This window comes from Marmota marmota, unplaced genomic scaffold (assembly GCF_001458135.2).
Source record: "Marmota marmota marmota unplaced genomic scaffold, marMar, whole genome shotgun sequence".
NCBI classification, from domain to species: Eukaryota; Metazoa; Chordata; class Mammalia; order Rodentia; family Sciuridae; genus Marmota; species Marmota marmota.
The window spans coordinates 5,126,227-5,151,009 of record NW_026000185.1 but is presented as its reverse complement, the minus strand read 5'-3'; the positions used below and the strand labels follow the sequence as shown (position 1 = coordinate 5,151,009).

At 49.1% G+C, this 24,783-nt stretch overlaps 2 protein-coding genes across 13 annotated transcripts in view; one reads left to right on the top strand and one right to left on the bottom strand.

Moving 5' to 3' along the window:
- The window catches only part of Nudt16l1 (nudix hydrolase 16 like 1), a 5,772-nt gene extending 3,483 nt beyond the window's left edge, over nucleotides 1-2,289 (top strand). Inside the window, 4 exon segments of the mRNA XM_048790054.1 lie at nucleotides 409-901; nucleotides 1,149-1,213; nucleotides 1,446-1,573; nucleotides 1,575-2,289. Of these exon segments, the coding sequence (XP_048646011.1) occupies nucleotides 409-901; nucleotides 1,149-1,213; nucleotides 1,446-1,573; nucleotides 1,575-1,629 (741 nt within the window). The 3' untranslated portion in view covers nucleotides 1,630-2,289.
- Nucleotides 2,290-2,441: 152 nt separating this feature from the next.
- Anks3 (ankyrin repeat and sterile alpha motif domain containing 3) overlaps nucleotides 2,442-24,783 on the bottom strand; it is a 26,629-nt gene continuing 4,287 nt past the window's right edge. For 2 of the 12 annotated variants that reach the window (XM_048789213.1, XM_048789212.1), the window contains exons 3-18: nucleotides 23,105-23,303; nucleotides 22,782-22,903; nucleotides 21,402-21,425; nucleotides 21,124-21,205; nucleotides 17,723-17,858; nucleotides 12,416-12,574; nucleotides 10,488-10,625; nucleotides 9,978-10,084; nucleotides 9,486-9,662; nucleotides 7,399-7,523; nucleotides 4,933-5,074; nucleotides 4,355-4,527; nucleotides 3,918-4,003; nucleotides 3,283-3,366; nucleotides 2,945-3,036; nucleotides 2,442-2,804 (exon numbers count right to left, since the gene is read on the bottom strand). In XM_048789213.1, the coding sequence (XP_048645170.1) occupies nucleotides 2,957-3,036; nucleotides 3,283-3,366; nucleotides 3,918-4,003; nucleotides 4,355-4,527; nucleotides 4,933-5,074; nucleotides 7,399-7,523; nucleotides 9,486-9,662; nucleotides 9,978-10,084; nucleotides 10,488-10,625; nucleotides 12,416-12,574; nucleotides 17,723-17,858; nucleotides 21,124-21,205; nucleotides 21,402-21,425; nucleotides 22,782-22,903; nucleotides 23,105-23,303 (1,834 nt within the window). In that variant the 3' untranslated portion in view covers nucleotides 2,442-2,804; nucleotides 2,945-2,956. Of the gene's footprint in view, nucleotides 2,805-2,944; nucleotides 3,037-3,282; nucleotides 3,367-3,623; nucleotides 3,788-3,917; nucleotides 4,004-4,354; nucleotides 4,548-4,932; nucleotides 5,075-7,398; nucleotides 7,524-9,485; nucleotides 9,663-9,977; nucleotides 10,085-10,487; nucleotides 10,626-12,415; nucleotides 12,575-17,722; nucleotides 17,859-21,123; nucleotides 21,264-21,401; nucleotides 21,426-22,781; nucleotides 22,904-23,104; nucleotides 23,304-24,783 lie in introns of those variants that run through there. The other 10 variants (XR_007342609.1, XM_015490780.2, XM_048789214.1 and 7 more) reach the window with 10 other exon arrangements.

Here is a 24,783-nt window from a genome sequence, read left to right as displayed (position 1 = left end):
CGGGTCAACCTCGAGGCGAGGTGACGGGATCTCCGCGCGTCCCTGGGGGCTGCCTCGGTTCGCCGCGAGGCGCCCGGGAGTCGTAGTTTTCGAGGGTCGCCCGCCCCTACTTTGTACACTTATTAATATCCAGTGTTGGGGAGAGGTGGGCTCGCTGGAGGCACAGCAGCGATTGGTGGCAGCGAGGCCCACGTCCGCGGCTGCCTTTCGATTGGTGGGTCCCGTCGGGGGCGGGCCTGCGCGTGCGCCTAGACGTCAACATCCGAGTGTGCACACTGGTCCGGAGCTGGGGATCTGCCAGGAGGAGGCTGGCGCCGGGCTGCATCTGCTCGTGCGACGCCGCGCTGTAAGCTGCCAACTCCAGGCAGTTCTTGGGCCGTATCCCCATGCGCTTCTTGGTGCTGGTAGGAGGCGGCGGGCGTAGGCTGTGGCGCCGCGCCCCTTGGAGATGCGCTTGGACCGGCCCCTGGCGCTTCTGGTCGCTGTAGGACTGGCCGAACTGGATGCAGGGCCTGGGCCGCCTGCGCTTCACCGAATCTGAGCTCGCACTTGACCGAGGGCCCGCAGCGCGTCGTGGCGCACCTGTAGGGGCAGCTGACGCTGGAGCAGGTGCCCGCAGTGCACCTCCTGGCCTGGAGGTGGGGCTGCGCCCGGCCCGCCTCCGGGTTGGCTGTGGTTCGCAGGGTGGGGAAAGGGGTTCCGAGTCGCGGGATGGGTCTCCCCTCAGGGTTGCGTTCCATCGCCTTGCTGCCTGCTGTTGCCAATCTGGGGAGTGGGATGGGGAAAATTGGATGCAGAAGCAGTGTCTGCTTGGGGAGGTGGAAAATGGAGAAGGGGACTTTTATGCGGGGCCTCTTTGTCGTCCCACAACTTAAACTCTCAAGGTCACTCCAGGTGAACTAGGCTGCACGAAATAATCACTGAGAGGCAGAGAAATAACTTTTTCTTTGGGTCCTGTGTCGGCTTCTCTGACCGGTAAGTGGAAAAAGAGAGGAGCACCTGCTGAATCCTTTTATTAGGAAGAAGCCATTCAAATGAGGCAAGAGGTAGGATTACAAAGGAACAGGTGAGTGTAGCTCAACCCCTCTGGCTGCTGCCTACTCCTAGGGCCACACCTTGTTATCCCAACGGAAATGCCCAATCCCAAGTCATGGCACTACTGCGCCAGACTACAGTGATCCTTCAGATCCGCGTGGTGCACCAGGACTTCAAGGTGCGTACATTTGGAGTGACTCCCCACACTTGGTCAACTTATGAAGTCTGAGGGCTCCTGGGACTGTGGTCTGGAAAGGCTCAGAGGCTGAGGAGCATGGGATGTGGGTAAGGAGACACTTCCTGCTGGGAATGAGGCAGAAGGTGGGGGGTACACAGGATTGGTGGCAAAGCCTGCTTGAGGGGAGAGCGCTGCACTGCTCCAAGGCGGCTGGCCATTCCTGCCTCACCAGACAGACACTGCTCGGCTCATGTTTTTGGCAAAACCGGCTGCTGTTCCTAATCTAGGGGCTAACAGGTTCATCCTGCTAGGGCTCTATGGCCGACTGCCCATGCAGGTCCTGGGCCTTGTGCAGGTCCCAGAAAGACCAAGTTGGAAGTGTCCCCAACTTTGTTTTTGGTGGTGCTGGGGATTGAATCCAGGGCCTTGGGCATGCGAGGTAAGCACTCTACCAACTGAGCTATATCACCAGCCTGGGACCAGCAGGCAGCTACCCTATCCGGTTGGTCAGTTAAAAGGGGGCCTGCACATGGCTCTTCAGCTCAGGATGTTGTGCCCTGTCCCAAGGCTCAGACCCTCCTGTGGGAGTTGCATCAAGCTCCTTTAACCTCTGCTTTGAAAGGCGGCCTTTCTCCATTCTCAGCACAATGCATGCAGCTCCAGGGAGTGACCTGGAGCACAGGCTTAATGTTCTGAAGGACAACAGCCACCATGGGAAGGAAGGCCACCACTGGCAGTCTCTAGGGCCCCACACCTAGAAAGATTCCAGTGCTACAGCTGGGAAACCCCCAGAGCCCACATCCAGCCTGGCAAGGAAGGCTGCAGCCAGCTTCCACCTTCAAGTGCACTAAGGCTTGTCAGGTGGGGAGTAAAGCACTTTGCTATGTAGTGTCAACTGAGCCACATCCCCAGCCCTTTTTATTTTTGAGACAGGGTCTAAGATGTCCAGGCCGGCCTCAAGCTTGGTGAATCCTCCTGCCTCAGCCTCCTGAGTCGCTGAGATTACAGGTGTGCACCACTGTGCCTGGTTTACGCTTTAGCTTTCCTAGTAGTCTGCTGTAAGCTGGATTCCACGGAACCACTTAGGCTCTTGCTACAAGGGATGGGAACAGGAAGGGACATTTGCCCAGAGCCCCAGTTCACTGGGGCTAGGATTCTGGTAGGGACTGCCCCTCACTGACCTGCTGGTGTGTAGGCCAGTACTGCACACATGACCAGAACTGAGCCCTTATCAGCCGATGTAAATTTTATTCTCCAACAAATGGCACATTTTCTAGGCATCCTGGTCCTCACCTTGAGGTCAGACCTTGGTGAGGTGCCTACTTGTGTGGGATACCGTCTCTCCAGGGCCTGCCTGGTCTGGACATGGCAGCCCATGAGCTCAGGGCCTTACCACCGGATTCTGGGTGAGAAGCCCTCATCCTTTCCTCAGTGCTGACTTTGCTGCCTGGCAGGGGCCACAGCCCCAGTTCCGCCTCTGTCTGCAGATTGCTCCCTGGGGCCTGATTCTCAGCCCCACCTTGGGCCTGGCCTGCCCTCTGGTCTTCCTGGCACACAACTTCAGGGTGGATCGATCACCCAACGTCAGATTCTGAAAAACAGAAAGGCCCTGGTGAGAGAGGAGAGGAAGATTGAGGACCGCAACACCCACTGCACCAAGGTTGCTAGAGCAGGTCCCTGATGCTGCAGGCTTGTGGCCGGGCACAGACGCAGCCCTGGGCAGACTCTCACCATCCTTCCTGGTTAGGGATCTCGCCACTTCTCCTTCCCGTTGGGCACCTGCAGCTTCTCCAGGCTCTGGGTCACTGAGCACAGTGCTCGTCCTAAGGAGGTGACAGGACAGTCTGTGCTCTGCAGCAGGGAGGAAGGGAACTGGGAATGGATAATCTTGAGTCTCTCTTCCTGGGCTCAGGGCCTGCCCCAGAGCAGGAATGGCCCCAGCCACAAGGCCAACTTAAGGGTGGAAATACTCAAACCTGCTGTCCCTGGGAAGGGCTCCCCCTGCCTCCCTCCCACCAAAATCTGGTGCCCAGGTGGGGCAAGGCCTTGCTGCCCTTCTGAAGACTCACCCATCTCATGGACACAGTCTTCCAGGGCTCCCGACAGCTCAGGGAGGCTCATGGCCTGCAGGGATGCATGCCAGCCTTTGGAGTCTGTAGTACAGAGGGCTGTGCTGTTCTGGGGTGTTTTCCCGCCCGGGGCCCTACCTTTGTCCTAAGCTCTAATGACCAGGAGACCCTCCTTACCTAACTACTGGTACCACAGCAATCCCCAGAGGCTGAGGCAGGGGTGGCCTGTGCCTGTCCTGACCTCTCTAGTTGGGAGTCTATGAGGCTTTCTAGAAAGACCCATGACCTCCTACTTGCTGACCAAAGTTCTAATTACTGGTTGGGAAGTGGCCCCAGCTTACCACCCAGGTGGAGTGCAAAAGTCACTAGAGGTTTTGAACAGCACAGTTGGCCACAAAGGGGTCTTCTCAACACTGTAGGGTCTGTACCTCCCACCACCAGGGATGGCATCTCCCCTCACTGGTGAGAAAGCAAGCTTGGTTCTCTGGGGAACCTTTCCCAGGACCTGAGAATGATATAGGGACCTGGGTGGGTAAGGTGCTGACGTGAAAGCCACCAAAAGACTCTGGATGAAGCTCGGTTTGGGGGATTCCTTTCCTACCCCTCTGCCCCTCCAGAGGCTACTGTCTCCTTACCTGCCAATGGGTGGCCTGGGCCCAGGGTGGTCGCACTGTAGGGCTGGTCCTGCCTCACTCGGGCTGACAGTTCAGCTTGACAGGCTCTGCCAGATGCAAAACCAAGTGCTAGTGAGGCAGAAGCCTCCCCAAAAGCCTTTCTGCCCATGTCCCCAAGGGTAAGGAGAGCTGTTTTGTCCCCACAGCTGCTGGCAAGCACCCCAGGAAAGCCCCACTGAGAAGCAGGAGAGAAACGGTCCTTACTGCTGCCTGGGTCTACCTGCTGGAGCCAGGGCCAAGGCAGAATGGGTGGGGCACTGAGAACCAGGCCTGAACCCACACCTTGCTTGTAGAATTGGTGGGGGGTGATGGCAGTGAGTCCCCACAAAAGCAAGTTCCTCTGCAGTTTGGCAGACAGACTAATGCATCTGCCCCTGGAAAGCTCTGAGCCCACTCACCGTAGCTGCTCCAGGACAAGGGTGGCACCCTGGGCCAGGGCCCAGGTCTCCTGAAGCTGGGTGTGGACATTCTTACGAGCGCCATCCTGCTCCAACAGGCAGCTCTCCACCACAGCCCGCAACTCCTGCTCCTGGGACACCTGGCCACGCATGGCCTCCACCTCCTCACAGCACTGCAGGGAGAGAGGCTGGGCTGGAGGGAGCAAAGCAAGAGGGAGCAGAGTCCCCTGGGGCTGGGCTTCCCTAAGGAGCCTGGAGTCTGCCCCACCTGACACCGTCCCCATCCTTGAGCTGCTGGGTGTTGCTCCCCTGGTCCCCTGTCCTTTACAACCCAGTTCCTCCACAGCTGTTGTTCTCTGGTCCTCACCCTCAGTGGCTCTTCTCTCGCGTCCACCTGACCTCCTGCCTTCCTCATGTCCCCTCTGAGCCTCCCGCCTTGTGTGGCAGCATCCACTTGTGTGTCTGGCTGTTTCCCTGGCTGACTCTGGGTCTTGCCCCGTCCCCTGCCCATGCCGAGGTACAACTCCAGGTACTGCTAAGCCACACTGGCACACACTCCTTCCCTCTCCCCCACTTGCCTTGTGCAGCTGGATGGCAAGCTCCTGCATCTCGGCCTCCAGTCGGTCAGCATAGGCCAGCTCCAGGGCATCACTTGGGGGACGGGCACTGCTGTGCCAGCGGGCAATGGCAGAGGTCATCTTCCTTTTAGGCCCAAACAACCTGCAGGGGTCAGAGAAGGATGCCTGTCAGCATGTGCTACGTGCATAGGGACTCCATGAGCCATCCCGCCACCAAGGCTGTGCCCTGGGGAACCCTTGGCTCTAAAGGATCACCTGGGATCCTGGGGCAAGGACAGAAACAGCTGCTAAAAGCCTCTGCTGCTGGCCCCAGGGCTATGGACAACAGTGTCTGCCTGCTCATGAGTCCACAGAGGATTCCATATCACCAGGAATCTGTTTCCCCACCACCCAGACACCTGCACTGGCAGAATGTGAGTCTGCATTCTAGAGTCTACAGAAGACCTTGGTGGCAGGTGCAGTCAGTCTAAGTTCATCTCCCAGCACAGTGGAATTACCCAGGCCCAGTCTCTCAGCCCTGCAGCTTATGGCAACCAGGGTGGGCAGTGAAGATCTTGTCCTCCAAAGATCAGAGAAACGGAGGCCGTGACCATGCTGCAAGCCCTGACCTGAATGCTGGCTGCAGTGGCTCCTGAGGGGTTTTAAAGGGTGGTGCCTTTTCTTCGTCTTTCTGTTGGCCAGTTATGACCAGGACATTCAAAAGCAGCTACAGAAAATCACCACACGCCCAGACAAAGGCACAGGCTCAGAAAAAGCCTGAGAAGCCCACAGCAAAAAATAAAACACAGCCAACCCTGAGGAAGGTAGAGACCCCGATTTCCAAAGTGACTGCGTTATGAGACAAATGTCCTGTTTCCAACACCAAAAAAACTATAGGACAAAGAGTCAATAAAAAACAAGATACCATCCCGGAATAAAACCTGACACATCTCTACTAGACAAAGACTTTAAAACAACTATCTTAGAAGTGCTCAGAGAACTAAAAGACGTGGAGAAGGTGAAAACAAAGTAGAACTATTAACAGAGAAACTGAAAAAGAAACCAAAGCAACTTGAGCCGAAAAGTACAATAACTAAAAAAAAAAAAAAAGAAATCACTGGAGAGATTCAAAGGCAGATTTGAGCAATGGAAACTATCTAGTCTGAGAAACAAAAAAGACTGAAGAAGCTGTGGGGCACCACCAGGGTGCCCACTCCACACTGTGGGAATCCCAGGAGACGGACGGGAAGGCGCCAGGAGAGCACTGAAGAACTAATGGCCGAGATAGTCCAAACTTGATCAAAGACGTGAGTAACACCCGCAAACCTCCACACGACGCCCTCAGCGACACCAGGGCACACCCACCCGACTTCCAGAAGACGGACCCTTGAGGCAGCACAAGGAAAGCAGCTCACCATGCGTGAGAGCGCACAGGGAAGGCCAGCAGGGCTCTCACCACAGGCCCGGGGGCCATGAGGCCCATCCACCGCAGTGCCCAGGAGAAAGTAGGCAGCAAGAACCCTCTAACTGGAAGTGAGGGAGGCCGGGGCTGGGGCTCAGCGGTAGAGCGCTCGCCCAGCACACATGAGGCACTGGATTCGATCCTCAGCACCACATAAAAATAAAGATATTGTATCCACCTAAAACTAAAAAATAAATATTAAAAAAAAAAATGAGGGAAAAATTTTAAGACATTCCAAGATAGTAAAAGTGGAGGGACCTTCCTGCAAGGAAGACTCAGGGAGTCGTGCAGAAAACCAAGGATGCGAGGCAGTGTCTGGACGCCTCCTGAGGACACAGGAGCCGGAGCCAGGGCCTGATGGCAGGCAGGGTAAGGAGGGAGAGCCCTTCACTCACAAGGAAGGAGCATTAACGACATTAACTTCAATTGGATGCAAAGGGGATGTTTCAAGACAAAAGACTTATACTTATTTTGTTTTTATGTTAAAACATTTCACATTCAAGCTCTTGAAAAATAAGCCCATGCTGTGAATTACTACCTCTGGTGGAAATGTGACGATTACCTGTACAATTCTTTTTTTTTTTTTTTAATATTTTTTTAGTTGTAGTTGGACACAATACCTTTATTTATTTATTTTTATGTGGTGCTGAGGATCAAACCCAGAGCCTTGCACGTGCTAGGCAAGCACTCTACCACTGAACCCCAGCCCCAGCCCAACCTGTACAATTCTTAATGTTCTGATCATGAGAAAAGTAATAGAAGTAATAAAACCCTAAATACCAAAAAAAAAAAAAAAAACCCAAAAAACTGGCAGATAACGTCCAAGGGCCTCGAAAGTAGTGGTGTCAGAGGGCCATTGAGGGGCCCTCTGTTTGAGCAAGAGGGACAGAGGACGCTGGATAGAGCAAGTCTAGCTGATGGCATTTCTCTGCCTGCTGGGCTGAGTGCCAGGAAACAAGATGTAATCTGGCCCCAGAATGTTTGGTTGAAATGGGGTGAGGCTGGAGGTGGCCCTTGGGACTTACGTGATACCGATTTCCTTCAGGTCACTCTCAGTGAGGGTCAGGAAGATGCGGAGGTCCACATCCTGCTCCTCAAACACCTGCAGGTACTTCAGGCAGCCAATCTGCTCCAGCAGTGTTGCAAGATCCTAGAGGGCCCAAGAGACATGCAGGAGCGGGAAGCTGGGGCAGGAGCGGCGGCTGCCGAGCAGAACCAGGCTCCTCCTCTCCTAACACCCCCTTCCTCAAGGTGCAACCTGGTCTGAGCCCACTGAATCCCCAAGCTCAGCTCTGGGACAATTTGCCTGTGGGTAGCGGCTCCATGCCACCCCTCTGCCTGCAGTACATCAAGCAGAACAGGGAGTCTGGATGTACAACTGGGGCTGAGGAGGCCAAGAAGGGGCACATTCCAAGACTTCTTGCTCACTGCTGTTACTCTTCTCTCGTATTCCCTTGGACATTTGACTGCTGCGTGTGGCAACTGCTCAATTCCACAAAGGTGACAATGGAGCCTTTAATTTAAGAATCCCTGGTGATGAGTCCTGGCTCTGGTTCCTTTTGGGAGTCTCCTCTTGGAGGGTTTCATGCCTGCTTGTCTACATGCACATCTCCTTCTTGCAAAGCACCAAGCCCTGGTGTGCAGACCCATGCTCTTGGTGGGACCTGGGAAGGCCAGGCTGCTCCTTACATGCTTCCTCTGTCCCTCCCTCCTTGCACGTTGGTGTCTGGTGACACATCACAGTTTCTGCTCACATCTCTTCATTCTGTGTTTCTCAGACCAGACACCCTCAGATAGCCCAAGTCAATTTGCTAATTCTTCTGCCTGCTCTAATCAGCTCTTGGACTCAGCTAGTGAAATTTTTATTTCAGTAGCACTTTTCAACTTTGGAATTTCTATTGTGCAAGTTTTTGTTGCTTTGAATGAAGGACCAAATTTTCCAAGGTGGTTGCTTCACAATTCCACAGGACCATAAACTCTCCAATCAACTTGTGTTTGAGGAACTGAAGGTGCACCTGCCCACAGGCCCGAGAGGGGACTCTCAATGGAGCCAGCAATGCTTACATATTTGTACCGTTCATACTGCCACAGGGCAGGAGAGCACCAGAACTACACTGGTAACCCCAGCTTGCTCCACAGGGTGGCCTGCCACAAGGAAGGGGCTGCTGCACCTTTCATCATGTGCTATCATGCTGTCCCCACTTCATAAGCATCTCATCACTGACTTCTGGAGGCAGCTCTGAAATCTGTTCCCTAAGGTTGAGGAGGCCAACTTGACGGGGACAGAGTGCAATCCCGTCCATGAGGAGGTGAAAACCGCTCCATCTAGGCCGCTGACTGTTAGGGAGTTCATCTAGAAAACCCACCAGCACTCTGTCCTCAACAGTGCCTGGCCTGTTACACGTACATAAGAAGCGCCTCTCTTAATTACTGTAATAATTCTAATGTATGCAAGCTAAACAAACAAAAACACCCTAATGAAAACATGGGGGGAGGTGTATTTGGTTTCATTCACTTTGTCCTGTCTGTTGTGGAGATGGTTATTTCATTCTTTAATTACTGTTTATTTTATCCTTGGCATCTGAATACCTTTAATTTATTTAATATCCACTGTTTTGAATTCTGCCATTTCTTGAGTACCTGGTAGTATTAGTATTTATGTGTACCAGGAGTGTGGTTAGTATGTTTTATTTGCAGTAAACCGATCTCCAAAGATTTCCTTTTGAAGAGACTTTACCCCTTTCTTAATTTTCACATTCCTGTTTTACTAAATATTAAGTGTTCTTGGACAATTTTGGTGCTCATGTGTTTTGGGGACAAAAGTGAAATGACTTTGTCGTTACACCAGAATGTTTGTTTTTAACTCATAGATCAAATGTGCCTTAAGTTTTTTTCATTTAGATTTCAAACAGGTAATAGGCTTGCCATTTTAATACACATCATTGGAGATCTGCTTATTTGTAAATAGCCTATTGCTCATTTGGAAAAATAAACCAGTGAACAATATTTTTCTATTGTTAAAAAAAAAAAAAAAAAAAAAAGAAGTGCCTCTCAAATCACAAAAGCACCATCTTTCCAAGAGTATAATCACCAGATTGACAAGTGGTCTTACCTGGGGTCCTGTGTAGGATGACCTCTCAGCTTGGGGCACACATCTTGGGGAACAGGCTGTTCCACAAGTCCCGGAGCTGGGAGGCCACTGGCCATCACTGGTGCTGGAACGATTCTTGGTCTTCACGTAACTCTTGGTTTGTCTGCGAACGGAGCTTTTACGGACATGATCTGAATCCTGTGGCAAGAGGTGTGTGTTGGGAGCAATGTGACTGCGGGCTGCAGCCCTGCCCTGCTCCCAGCTCCGGGCTTAGCTGTGCTGTTGCCCTTGTAGGACGGTGAGACCTGAAGCACTGATCAAACACCCCCCTACCAGCCACAGAGGCCTCCTTGGTAACGCCAGGGCGAGCCCCCAACGGTGCCTTTGGTGTGTTCTGAGCACAGTGTAGACTGCACTAGATACTTATTATCAGACTGGCTCATTCCCAGTGAACTGTGAGGCAGCCCCAAGACACGAAGGGAGGGGAGTGAGATGGGAGAGGGGAGACATCACCTCATTGCTCTCCAGGGAGGCTTCACTGCTGAGCCCCTGGGCTCTCAACAGGCCCTCACTGCTGCTGCTTCGCACAGCCCCGAGGCTGGCACAGAAAACAGGCTCCTCTGGGAACAGAAGACAGGATGCCTGAGAGGCCTCACCGGGGAGGGCAGAGGGGGCGCCCCAGAGCCTGTGCCTGGGCCTGGTTAGCCAGCTTTCCGCAACTCCTTCCAAGCTGAGCGCTGCTTCAGCTTCCTGCTGTATGTCCTAGAGCCCCCCAGTAAGGTGGGCAGGGTACTCGTCCTTTCTGTGCACTGATAAATCCCAAGCACCGAGAACAGCACCAAACTAAACACGTCTCCCTCCACAGAATGGCTGTGAGGGCCTTCTAGACAGGCCTGCATGGGCTCTGGCCCAGAAGCCCTCCTCACCTGCCCCACAGCAGACTCTGGTTTTCCTCCCAAGAACCAGGGCCTTCTGTAATCTCTCCTGCTCAGGGGAGCCCAGCAGGACGGGCAGGAGGCATACCCCGGCTGCTGCTGCTGCTGCTCTCCACGTCCCGCTCATTGATGGGGGAGGTGACGTCCCGGTAGCAGAGGCCTTCACCTTCCAGGGGTTTCTCATCACTGCTGGTGAAGGTCATGTAGCCCCGTGGAGGCAGCCGCTCTGTGTATACAATGGGGCAACAGACCCACAGAATATGAGAGTACAGACAGGCCCTTGTTCTAGGGGCACCAGCCTCGGGGGTTCTCAGGTGAGGGGACCAGGACGCAGGCAGCAGGCGGGGAACCTTGTGGCCCCTGGCCATGGCTGTCATCTGTAGTTGGCAGGTGAGGAAAGAGGCTGTGAGGGTTTTAGAGACCAGCCTGTCTCAGTAAGAGCCTGGCAGGGCGGAGCCAGTGGCCAGGGCCTCTACAGTCCCCTCACTTTTTAAAAAATTTTTATTTTTATATCTTTTAGTTGTTGATGGACCTTTATTTCACTCACTTATATGCGGTGCTGAAAAATCAAACCCGGGGCCTCACGCGTGCTGGGCAAGTGCACTACCACTGAGCCACAACCCCAGTCCTCACTGCTGCTTCTTCAAGGGGAAAAGTGAGAACAGCCAGCCAGATTTACAGGCACCTAAGCCAAAGAAGCCACCCACAAGGTGCTCCTGCTAGCTGGGAACACCTACTTCCCCTCATACCCACCCCCGTACACCAGGTGTGTATCCCCTGTGGCTTTTTTAAACATGGGCATTTATGGGCTGGGGATGTGGCTCAAGCGGTAGCGCGCTCGCCTGGCATGCGTGCGGCCCGGGTTCCATCCTCAGCACCACATACAAACAAAGATGTTGTGTCCGCCGAAAACTAAAAAATAAATAAATATTAAAAAATTCTCTCTCTCTCTCTCTTTCACTCTCTCTTAAAAAAAAAAAAAAAAAAAAAAAAATGGGCATTTAGAAGTCATCAGTTCCCCTGAATCGATCAAGTCCAGCTAAAAGGATACCTGGTTAAAAAAGAAAAAAGCCCTGAGCTAAAAACTAACAGTAGCAATGCAAAACATGACCTTTGAATACACTGGCCCACGGAAAACAAGTACAGCCAGGCCCGCTGGTGCTCACCTGTAGGCCGGAGCACCAGAAGGTCACTTGAGCCCAGGGGCTCAGGGCCAGCCTGGGCAGCATAGCAAGAGCCCATCTCAAAAACCACCACCACAGGGCTGGGGATGTGGCTCAAGTGGTAGCGCGCTCGCCTGGCGTGCGTGCTGCCCGGGTTCGATCCTCAGCACCACATACAAACAAAGATGTTGTGTCCGCCGAAAACTAAAAAAAATAAATATTAAAATACTCTCTCTCTCTCTCTCTCTCTGTCTCTCTCTCTCTTTAAAAAAAAAAAAAACAAAACAAAAAAAACCACCACCACAAAAAAAACACCTCAGGGCTGGGGTTGTGGCTCAGCGGTACAGCACTCATCTAGCATGTGCGAGGCCCTGGGTTCGACCCTCAGCACCACATACAAATAAATAATATAAAGGTATTGTGACAACTACAGCTAAAAAATAAATATTTAAAAAGAAAAAAAAATCAATACCTCAAGAGGAGCAGAGGCAGAGCCTTCGCGGCCTGGAGGCGAATGTGTCTCTGCCCAGGGGATGTGGGCAGAGCCAGGGAAGGCCCTTTACATGTCCCCAATGTGGACCCACCCACTCACTGAAGGAAATCAGGGGCTACCTTCATTTCCACAGCAGAAGAAAAACTGCTAGTTTTACCCAATGAAAAGGAGATAAACCCACACCCAAGAGCTAACCAGCAACTCACACCCTCATCACTGGGATCAGTTCTGAATCTCCCTGAGCATCAAAGGCTGTCCCACCGCAGCCTGAGGCCAGGGTCTGAGTGTTGTCCCCTCTCTGTCAGGAGAGAATCCTGAGATGCAACACCAAAGGGCCCTCTGGAAGTATGGACTGCTCACCACCGTGGGGCTGCGGGGCCTCGCCTCCAAGTCCAATTGCTGTGATCCTGGCCAAGGCGCGAGGCCCCTCGTGGATGCTGAGGCCCTTCTTGCGACAGGGCCTCTGTCTCTGAGCAACAGGGTAAGACTCATCCGAAGAGCTCAGATCTTCATATTTTTCTGTGGGCCAAACACAAAGTTAAGATGATCTGTTCCATGATGGACTGATTCACTAGTCTTTACAGTAAAATGGGAAAAACAATCATAACTAATATTCCTAAATAAAGAAGGGAAGTGTGTTTACCAGAACTTGACTAGTGACAAATGCCAGGACTGGCCAGTCCCTGCTCGGGCCACAAGGAGCTGTTAAGTTAGCTGTGACAGGGGACTTGAGTTCTTACTCCTCTCTTTGGGTTTACAAAATTTTTTATAACAAGTCTGTATTGTTTGTGATTAGAAATTTTGAGGGTGGACCTCAATGGTGACGGGTTTGCCTAGCATGTAAGAGGTCCTGGGTTTAGTCCCCAGTATTTCAAAAAGGAACAAAATTTCATTCTAAGTTAAAGGGATAAGTAAATACATTTCTTCATAAAAATATACTAATATCAGACACAACTTTTTTTATTTTTTTTTGGTACCAGGGTTTGAACTCAGGGATACTCAACCACTGAGCCACATCCCCAGCCCTATGTTGTATTTCATTTAGAGACAGGGTCTCACTGAGTTGCTTAGCGACTGGCTTTTGCTGAGGCTGGCTTTGAACTTGTGATCCTCCTGCCTCAGCCTCCTGAGCTGCTGGGACTACAGGTGTACACCACCATGCCCGGTTTAATCATGTACCTTTAACACAAAATTTGGGGATTTAGTTGTATAGGGCTCCCCTTGATCATTGATACTATTTCTTTTTCTTTTAGTACCAGAGATTGAACTTGGGGTGCGTAATCACTAAGCCACATCCCAAACCCATTTTTTTAATACCTTTTTAAAAAACTTATTTTTTTTTAAATTTTTATTTATTTATTTTTTAGTCATGACAGTAGAATGCATTTTGATATATAATACATACATGGAATGTATATACATCAATCATATTGTCTATTCTATTCTGCTGACCTTCCTTAAAAACTTATTTTTATGTGGTGCTGAGGATTGAACCCAGGGCCTCACATGCGCTAGGCAAGCACTCTACTGCTGAGCCACAACCCCAGCCCCCAAAACCTGTTTGTTATTTTATTTTTTGGTAGTAGAGATTGAACCTAGGGGTGCTTAATCACTGAGATACATCCTTTTTCATATTTTATTTAGAAACAGGATCTCACTAAGTTGCGAAGTGACTCTAATCTGCTGAGGCTGGCTTTGAACTCACAATCCTCCTTCCTCAGCCCCTCAAGCTGCTGGGATTATAGATATACACCACTGCGCCTGGCCGTTTTTATGTTTTATTTAGAGACAGGGTCTTGCTAAGTTGCTTAGGGCCTCACTAAATTTCTGAGGCTGGCCTTGAACTTGTGGTCCTCCTGCCTCAGCCCCCTGAGCCACTAGGATTACAGGTGTGCACTACCACCGCCAGTTTGATTCTTCTTTTGAGAGACAACTGAGGCATGTAAAAGAGGAACTGGCAAGATTATTTGAGCTGGTATTTACTATAAATATGGATATTATAGTATACTATAAATACTCTATGATGTAGTATTTACTATAGATGATCCCGAGCAGGAAAGGTGGCTGGCTGTGTGCCTGGCTCTGGGAGGAGGCAGACCAGCCCCTTCAGATATGAACTGCTGGTGTAAGTGAATCACAGAGCGAGAGACCAGGGAGGCCACTCTTTCCTGTACGTGCAAAGACCTACACTGCGAGGAAAATATGGTTCCATCTGAGCAGATAAAGGAAGTTATGTGAAAACAGAAACAAGGAGGAAGTGAGTGACGTAAACTGGCTATAGGAAATGGAACATCCCACACATTCTCAGAATGGTTCAAAATAAATGAATGGGCAAGTGGGGAGCAGGCCAATGGAAAAAAGAAGCCAGGGTGGAATCATGCCATCAGATTAAAATTAGGCCAAGTCGGGCCTGCTGGTGCACGCCTGTACTCCCAGCTACTCAGGAGGCTGAGGCAGGAGGATCGCAAGTTAAAGACTAGCCTGGGCAACTTAGTTAGACCCTGTCTCAAAATAAAAAATAAAGAAGGGCTAAAGATGTGGCTCGGTAGCTAAGTGTCCCTGGATTCAATACCCAGTTCCAAAAAAATATTTTAAAAAATAAAAAATTTTTTTAAATAAAAAGGTTGTAGAAATAGGGCTGGGGTTGTGGCTCAGTGGTAGAGTGCTCACCTAGTGTGCATGAGGCACTGAGTTTGATCCTCAGCACCACAAAAAATAAAATAAAGGTATTGTGTCCACCTACAACTAAAAAAAAAAGGTGGGGTTGGGGTTGTGGCTCAGTGGTAGAGTGCTTACCTAGCATGCATGAGGCACTGGGTTCAATCCTCAGCACCACATAAATGTAAAATAAAGATATTGTGTCCACCTAAAACTTAAGAATAAATATTTTTTTAAAAAGTTGTGGAAATAGCTCGATGGTAGAACACCCCTGGGATCAATCCTCAGTACCAAAAAAAAAAAAAAAGGATTTTTTCACCAAGTCGGATTTATGCAAATACTAAGAGAGCTACAGATAAAATTCACAATCATCTCCACAGATGCAGACAAAGGTCCTTGACAGCCAGGCACAGTGGTACACACCTATAATCTCAGAGACTCAGGAATCTGAAGCAGCAGGATCACAAGTTCCAGGCCAGCCTCAGCAATTCAAGTGAGACCCTGTCTCAAATTTTAAAATTTTAAAAAGGGCTGGGAATGTAGCTCAGTGATGGAGACCCCTGGGTTTAATCCCCAGCATCCCAAAACAAAAACCAAGAAAAGAATAAGTCCTTATCAAAATGCAAAGGATATTCCTATTTTTAAAAACAAAACAAAACAAAAAACCCTGAAACATACAGGAATGGATGGAGACTTCCCTAACATAGCCAGCCTCTTAATGTGGCATTGTACCAAGACCAGGACCAAGGTGAAGACATGCACTAGTGCTCTGTCATGCTTGAACACTACAGATGAGAGGTGTCACCAAGATCAGGCACGAGAATCAGAGCAGAGGATTATCTTGATTTGTAGTTTGTACTATAGTAAACCTGGAAAGTTCCAGAGAATCAATAATAAACTAATTTGAACAATGAAAGAATTCAGTAAGGGCAGAGTACAAAATTAGCACAGAGACATCAACTGCCTTCATACACACTGACAATAAGCAGTTAAGAATACAATGAGGGGCTGGGGCTCAGTGGCAGAGCGCTCGCCTAGCACGTGGGAGGCCCTGGGTTCACTCCTCAGCACCACAAAAATAAATAAATAAAACAAAGGTATTGTCCAACTACAGCTAAAAGATAAATATTAAAAAAAAAAATAATACAATGGTAGCAAAAACCCCATTTAGGACAGCAACAAAGACAGTCAAATACTTTAGAATAAACACAGGCAAAATGCATATGAAAAAAAATTTAAAACCTTTCTGAAAGCCCCAAAAGTACAAGAGAACCAAACACATTCTTTTTCTTTTGGATGGGATGATGTAACCACATAAAGATATAGTAAATCTACAAATTTATCACCATCTGAATAAAAATAGTACTTTTCAAGGAGTTGGATAAGTTGATACTCAAATCCACATGGGGGAAAACACACCAAACACACCCAAAACCTAGAGAAACATGAAAAGGTTGAGCTGTGAGGGGAAATAGCCCTAATCCAGAGTGAAACTAGCTACAAAAGGCTTCTGGTCAAACAGTGTGTGGCTCGTGGGCACAAATACAGAGACAGGTGGAACAGAACACAGGTAAAATGGAAATTCAGTAGATAACAAAGATCGCATCTCCAGCCACTAGATCAAAGCTGGCTTTTTACATAAGTGATACTGGTGCAACGTGGAAGAAGAAAATTGTTGGACATGGTGGTGCACAACTATAATCCCAGCTACATGGGAGGCTGAGGCAAAGTTTAAGGACAGTTTGGACTACTTAGCAAGATCCTACCTCAATACAAAAATTTTACAAAAAAGCTGGAGAAGTAGCTCAGTGATAGAGCTTCCCTGGGTCCAATCCCCAGTGAAAAGGAAAAAAAAATAAAAAGATAAAACTGGATCCATACTTCATGACATGCGAAGAAAAAGTATAAATGGATCAGGGATCTAAATGTAAAAAATGAAACCATAGGGTTGGGGCTGTATTCCAGTGGACAAGCACCTTCACAGCACTTCTGAGAGGCCCTGGGTTTGACACCCAGCACCAAACACACAAGGACTAGCAGTAAACCTGGAAAGTCTTGGTATTTTCCTCTTGGTATTAGGGATCAAACCCATTGGCACTGTGCCACTGCACTACATTCCCAGCCCTTTTTATTTTTTGAGAAAGGGTCTAAGCTGCTTAGGGCCCTGCTAATTGCTGAGGCTAACCTTGAGTTCACCATCTTCCTGCCTCAGCTTCCAGAGTTACTGGGATTACAAATACCACAAGGGTACCTCACTCATGGGTGAATTTTTATACAACTAGGGCCTAGGGAGATTGTGTTTTTACAATACCGAGGTTTGGACCCCAGGGAGCTTTACACTGAGCTACAACCCTAGTCCTTTGTGTTTTGGGTTTTGAGACAGGGTACTGCTAAGTTGCCTGGGCTGGCCTTGAACGTATGATCCCTGTCTCAGTCTCCTGAGTAGCTGAGATTACAGATGTGCACAACCATGTCAGACTGGGAAAAATTTTCTGATTCAAAATCCACAGGCAATAAAGATCAATACATATGGCAATGAACACTATCAGCAAAATAAAAAAATAAAAAACAGGACTGGGGATATAGCTCCATGATAGAGCTAGTACATGAAAGGCCCTGAGTTTGATCCCCAGCACCACAAAAATATAAATCAAAAATTAAAAAAAAACAGGGCTGGGGATATACCTCAGTTGTGTTTGCCTTGCATGCACAAAGCCCTGGGTTCAATCCCCAGCACCACAAGAAAAAAAAAAAAAAAAACCCAGAAAAGAAGCCTTTGTGAGGCTCCCCTCCTACCCCACTTCCCAGGGGCTCCACACTCCCTGTGCTATGCACATTAGCAGGCCGGCAGGGACCACTCTCCACATTAATTGACTGTCTTTCTCTCCTTAGAGCAAGAGCTGGGGGAGAGAGGGCCTCCCAATAGGGAGGCCAGCTGTCTTCTTCTGAATGCCTCCACAGCCAGAGGGAGACCCAGAATGCATAAAGCAGAGCAGCAAATACAGGTACCTGGGCTCCGGTAGAGGTTCTTAGGCAGAGCAGGCGAGTGACTGTCTATCAAGGCCACAATCTTCATGTGTCCATATTGCTTGGCCAGCATCCGGGCCGTGGCTCCACTATGATCTCTCATGTCCACTCTGACTCCCTGTGAAGGTCAATGAAAGGAGAGTTAGGAAGCTCCCCCTCAGAGTCCCCACGCTCCCTGGGCCGCCCAGGAGGGATGAGAAGACAAGGTTTGTAGGCTCCTGATCATTCCTAGGGTGGGAAAGACACCGTATGACAGGGAGAAAGAGGTACATTTGACCAACTTAGCAAGTTTTGCTCTCACTCTCCTTTTTTTCTTTTTTGTAAATATTTTTTAAGTTACACCTGGACACAATATCTTTGCTCTATTTTTTTAAATTTTTTATTTTTTAATTGTAGTTGGACACAATACCTTTATTTCACTTATTTTTATGTGGTGCTAAGGATTGAACCCAGGGTCTTGTGCTTGCAAGGCAATCGCTCTACCACTGAGCCCAGCCCCAGCCCTAGCCCCTCTTTATTCTATTTTTATAGAACCCTCACATGTGGGAGGCAAAGTGCTCCGCCACTGAGCCACAACCCCAGCCCCTCACTCCCCTAATGACAAGAGAGAGGCTTTGTGGCCATGTCCCAGGAGTAGTCACCAAGCCACCTCACAGCTGCAGCAACTCTCCCTGCCAGGTTCACAGTCGTGCTGGGCAAATGCAGAATGGAGAGGGGCTGCTGCACTTCAGTGGCAAAGCAGAAGGGAGTGGCCGGCAGCCACCACACAGGACCCCTCCTCCACTCTGCACCTAGCTGTCTGGCTTGCTCCACTTCTCACCACAGAAGCAGCCTTTTAGAGAGTTCTCTGAACAAGGACACCACCCTCTGAAACTGAACTTGGCACTTTTATGCAAAGCTCTAAAATGTACTTAAAGTCTTTCAGTGCAAAGATTTCACGTGTATGACTATCCTAAGGACCCTAAATACAGAGTTTGAAGCACAAAGTGCTCAGCACAAGAGATATGCAATGGGAACCTAGAGACGAGAATGCTCGTCACAACCCTCAGTGGAGACACACACTCACAGCTGGTCTGGCCAAGGTCAGCAAGAACCAGGCCAGGAAACCACACACGCATCACAACCACAGCCTCACACAATGCCAGGGCAAGAAAGCAACACCAGGAGGAAACATGCCGAAAATGTTAACTTTTGTTTTTGTTTTTTACCTTTTTTTTACGTAGTGCTGAGGTTTGAACCCAGGGCATTGCATGTGCTAGGTGAGCGCTCTAGTGCAGAGCCACAACCCCAGCCCAATGTTAACATCTTTACAGCAGGAAGATGATGGGGATTTTTCCAATCTTCCTAATTTTCTGTATTTTCTAAATGAACTACATAACCTTATTTACTTATGAAACTGAGAAAGTCCAGGCTGAGGTTGTGGCTCAGTGGTAGAGTGCTTGCCAAGCACGAGCAAGGCCCTGGGTTCAATCCTCAGCACCACATAAAAAATAAAAGAAATAAAGGTTTTGTGTCCAACTAAAAAATAATTAAAAAAAGAAAAAAGAAAAGAAAAGAAACTGGGAAAGTCCAGTAAATTTTCAACTTTAAAAGCCTGTCAAGGGCTGGGGTTGTGGCTCAGTGGTAGAGTGCTTGCCTAGCATGTATGAGGCACTGGGTTCGATTCTCAGCACCACATACAAGTAAATAAAGATCCATCAACAACTAAAAAATAAATAAATAAAATAAACAAACACATAAAAGCTTGTCAAGACGTGGTGGCACATACTTACAATCCTAGCTACTTAAGAGACTGGGTCAGGAGGATCTCCAGTTTGAGGCAAGCCTGGGCAACATAGTGCGACCCTATCTCAAAAAAAAAAAAAACCACCCAGATGGGTCTGGGTCTGGGGCTGGGGCTCAGTGGTAGAGCGCTTACCTCGCACGTGTGAGACCCTGGGTTTGATCCTCAGCACCACATAAAAATAAATAAACAAAATAAAGACACTGTGCCCATGTATAAGTAAAAAAATTTAAAAAAAACCAAAACACCCAGAGCTTCAGCCATAGTCTCACATCTGATGGTGGCAAGCTGACCACCAAGCTGGAGAGCAAAGGAACAGGAGGAATTTAGAACATTAGAAGTCTACAACCCATGACCCAGCAATTCCATTTTGGGAATCCAATCTAAGGGAATAAATAAGGACACATACTAAAATTCAGGATTTTTGCTGCAACATTTAGCATAGTGAGAACCAGAAAGAACATACAGAGGTCAGTGAATTGAATCAGAACAAACAATGGAGCACCTCCTGTCCATTCCCAGGAGGTGGGAGAGTGCAAAAACATGGACAGGTATGCACGAAACACCACTAAGAAAAAAACCACATAACAAAACACCAGGGTTTCCACTTTGGGCTCCTGTGAGTAACACTGCTCTGGGCACTCCCGATCCCTAGGAGCTCCCTGAAAGAGCTTCCATGCAGATGCAGGTTTCCCATTCTCCCGGGTATGTGTCTCAGGCAGAACTGGCCTGGCCTTGGTTAACTAGGTGTAACTGTCAAGAGGAACTGCCAGCCTGCTCTCCCTCAGCAGCCTCTGGGGCCCCATCTCTCCACACCCCAACCCCTGGTATTGCCCTCTTCATCACAGACATCTTAGAGGTCTAAGGAAGACTACTGATGTCGATCATTTTTTCACGTGCACATCTTCTTTGCCCATCTTTTAACTGTCTCTTCATTTTTTTCTTTTCTTTTTTTGCTGGCTGGGGATCAATCCCAGGTACTTCCCCAGCCCTAATTTGTTTTTTTATTAGAACCTATTAAATTTAAAATGTGAAGCCAAATGTGATGGTATACACCTGTAATCCACGGACTCAGAAAGCTGAGGTAGGAGGAGAGCCTGGGGATGTAGCTCTGTGGTAAAGTGTTCCCCTAACCCCCATCCCGTCCCCAGTACCAAAAAAAAAGTTCCAAGTGATAAAATTATGAGTGCTATTCACTTTTTAAAACATTTTCTCTTAATATTTTTTTAAATATATTTTTTAATTGTGTATGGACTCAATGCCTTTGTTTTTATGTGGCGCTAGGATCGAATCCAGTGCCTCACACTTGCAAGGCAAGTGCTCTACCACTGAGCTACAATTCCAGCCCAACTTTCCCTTAATATTTAAAGAGCATACTCAAAATCATTATAGGAACAGGTGTTGCTTTTAACTCACCACTGTACCCCTAATGCCCAAGGCACCACTCAGTAACTGGCATCAATGGATGTACAAGGAAAATGAATTGACTAAATAAAGAAAAGTTACATCTGTGTAAAAGAAAATTGTTATAGTTCTTATTTCCGTGATGATTCCTCATTTGCTGTGACAAAATTATAAGCTAACAAACTGGATCACTTACGTGATTCAGAAAATACTGCACAATTATCTCATGGCCAGCAGCAGCTGCTTCCATCAAAGGAGTAAATCCATAGACTGGCTCCCTGCAAGATGGCACAGGCAGGTGATTAGTAGAAATATGTTCTCCACGCAGAAGTGCCCCTGCCAAAGACAAAAGCAAGCCAAGACCCCTGATTGTAGAAAGCGGTACATGCTAATGCCCATGCGGCCTCTTGTGCTCACTGGCACACATGCACGCACTTTCTCAAGAATAGGTTGGCTAGGTATGATGGTGCACACCTGTAATCCCAGCAACTCGAGGGGCTGAGGCAGGAAGATCACAAGTTCAAGGTCAGCTTCAGCAACTTAGTGAGGCCCTAAGCAACTTGGTGAGACCCTGTCTCAAAAAAAAAAAAAAAAAAAAGAGGCCTGGCATAGTGGTGCACGCTTGTAATCGCAGCAGCTCCGGAAGCTGAGGCAGGAGGATCACAAGTTCGAAGCTAGCCTCAGCAATATAGAGAGGCACTAAGCAACTTAGTGAGACCATGTTCCTAAATAAATATAAAAAAGGGCTGGGATGTGGCTCAGTAGTTAAGCACCCCTGGGTTTAATCCCAGTACCCACACCCCAAAAAACTAATGAGGTGAGATTAAAGAGTGATGCACGGGTTTCATTAACTCTCCTGAGTCTACTGCCTCTCAACTTCCCTCCTCTAAGGCTGTCCTCACTCACTTCTCCTAAACCCCCGCTGTAATCATGGTCACCAAGCAGCTCCTGCTCCTCATTCCTCAGAAAGCTGTCTCCCTCTCATCCACCCAAATCCCATCTTCTGCACTCAGCACCCTCATGAGCTGCTCAAAAGGCTCCCCTACTAATAACCCACCTGCCCTCCCTGAGCTTAGCACCCTCTGGCAGCTCATTCTTCTCCCCACACTTCCTGCTGCTCTAGAAGCCAGGAGACATGCTAAATGCTGCTTCTCATCCATTCTAAAACACACATATATTTTTTTCACCCTTTAACATCTCTGAAGTCAGAATGTGTTTTAAAATCAATAGGCAAGTTAAATTTTAGCACAGTTTTTATTTATTAGAGTCATTAGAAATTATGGTGTGTCTTAAATGGATGACAGCAGCAGCCAGAGGGCTGTGCACAGCATCAGGGGAATGGGTCCTCCTCCTCAGCTCTGGCACTGCTGGGGCCATAGGTATACCGGCTAAGGATAAGCATTTCATTTTTGCCATTTAAATTCCACTCACAGCTGGACTTAGTGGCCCACACCTGTCATCCCAGGAACTTGGGAGACTGAGGCAGAAGGACTGTCAAGTTCAAGGTCAGCTTGGATAACTTGATGCAAACTTGTCCAAAACATAAAGGGCTGGGAGTGTAACTCAGTGGTAAAGTGCTTGCCTAGCATGCACAAAGCCCAGGGTTTAATCCCCTGTACCCACAAAAAAGAAAAAATGAAAAAGAGGTCAGGAGCCTAGAAAGATGCACCAAATGTCCCAATAAATAAGTGTAAAGTGACATATATGGGTAGGCCCACTCATTCTGCCCCTTCATCTTAACCTCTCACACCAAGGCAGGGTGGCCCTGATGTCTGGTTAGCTGCCTCTATGGCTGCCCTCCTTAGAGTGAGGAGACCTGCCTACTCCTATGTTCAGTTAAGATGCCACAATCACCTTACGTTGGCGTTTGCTCCGCTATCCAGGAGGAACTTGACCATCTGCTGGTGCCCGGCACTGGTACAGTGGAAAAGTGCAGTCCAGCCATGAATGTCTTTCATCTCCAGCTCTGCACCTTGCTTTGAGAGAACAGAGTGCAGGTTATGGACCATTTCCCCATGTGGGTGGGCGGACAGCAGCGCCCTTCAGGCTGCAGGCTGAAAGAATTGAAAGTGATTACACACGCGTGCACGAACACTGTGGCCTGCAGTGCCTCATGTCCTGCCAGGGCAGCCTGGGAGCCCCTCGGGTTTCTGGGCCTTTGCCCCCTCGTAGCTCACCTGGAGGAGAAAGTAGGCGATGCTCTCGTTGCCACAGCTGGAGGCCAGCATCAGTGGAGTCTGCCCTTCTGGGGTCGGCACATTCACACTCACCCCTGCCTCGAGCAGCAGGTGCACGATGGTATCGTGTCCAATGTAGGAGGCATACATCAGCGGGGTCCAGCCACCACCATTCTTCTTATTCAAATCTAACTCTCTCCTAAACAAACGCAAGATACGCTAGACACGCCCAGCCGTCTCACATTTGGGGTTCACCAGAGCCAGGGGCCAGGCCAGGCCAGATCAGCTGACATTCCAGAAGCAGAAGTCCTCTACCCCCAGACATCCCCAGGGTTGGGGAAGACAGGCAGGGAAATGTTCCCCGTGGCTTGTATGCACACCGTTACAAAGTCCTCAGTAACTCTCTTCCTTCTCTAACTTCATATTCTCACCTGCCCCTCCTCCTAGCCCAAGACCAACAATTACCTTCTTTCATATCACCAGCTAGACAGATGGTACTTAACCAGGGGACATTCACCAAGGTCAAGAGCCATTTTTGGAATCATGACTGGGGAAGGAGCTACTGACATGTAGAAGGTGGAGGCCAGGAGGCTGCTAACACCCTGTGGTGTACAGGAAACTCTAAGGCAAAGACAAGAGGCCTGGTTTGTCAATACAGCTGAAGCTGAGACACCCTGACCACCTATCAGCAAATCAATAACCAGTCTGTTAGTGCAGAGCTGGGTGCACACAGGGTTTGAGGAAAAAGGGACTTAGACAACAAATAAGAACCACTGCACTTCAACCTACAGAAACATGTGAAAAATCTGTGACCAGAAAATCCTATTTTTCCACTAATATTCTGAAAATGCATTTCCCTATAGGAGAAATAGTGTGGACTTTACCAGTCCAGACTTTATGTGAGTGACGTTTTAAAATACCACCCACTCCCAGTAGCAAGGTGTACCATTAACACGCCATGGGCCTTTCCCCTTCCACAATTTTTTTCTCTTCGTGGTGCTGGTGATGGAACCCAGGGCCTTGCCCATGCTAGGCAAGCCTCCACCTCTGAGCTACATCCCAGTCACCTCCATTTTTTTTCATTTTTGAGACAGGGTGTTGCTAAATTGCCCTGGCTGTACTGGAACTTGCAAACCTCCTGCCTCAGTCTCCTGAACAGCTGGGAGAACAGGTGTGCACCACTGCACCCAGCCTCTCCCACAACTGTTGCCTCTAGTGACGGGAACAACTCACAATCAGTCCACATGATGTGTGATCCACATACTAAGTTGCACCAGGTGATTATTTCCCACTCACTAGCAACACCTACTGACTGAGGGACACATGCCCAGGCAGACATTCTAGAAGGTCCTGACTGCAGGAATGCAGTGGCAACCCTGCAGGAGAGCCCCGTGGAGCTGCTCTGGGGTGAGACTTAAGTGACCTTTCCAGCCAAGCACTGCCTCCTTTTGGAAGGGGCAATTCCATGGCAAGGGATGAAGCTGCTCCCACAAAGCATCTCATTCCTCCCCTTTGGCTCCTGTTCTCCCTCCAATGCCACCTGCCTGTAGGCCCCAGTCAGGGCATATGTGAGCAAGCCCCCCTCTCAGCTTGTGTGAAGCACCAGCCAGCACAAACAATGTCCCACCACTGGCCCTCCTCTCCTCTGTGGAGTCAATCTGGAACATACTTTTTAACAG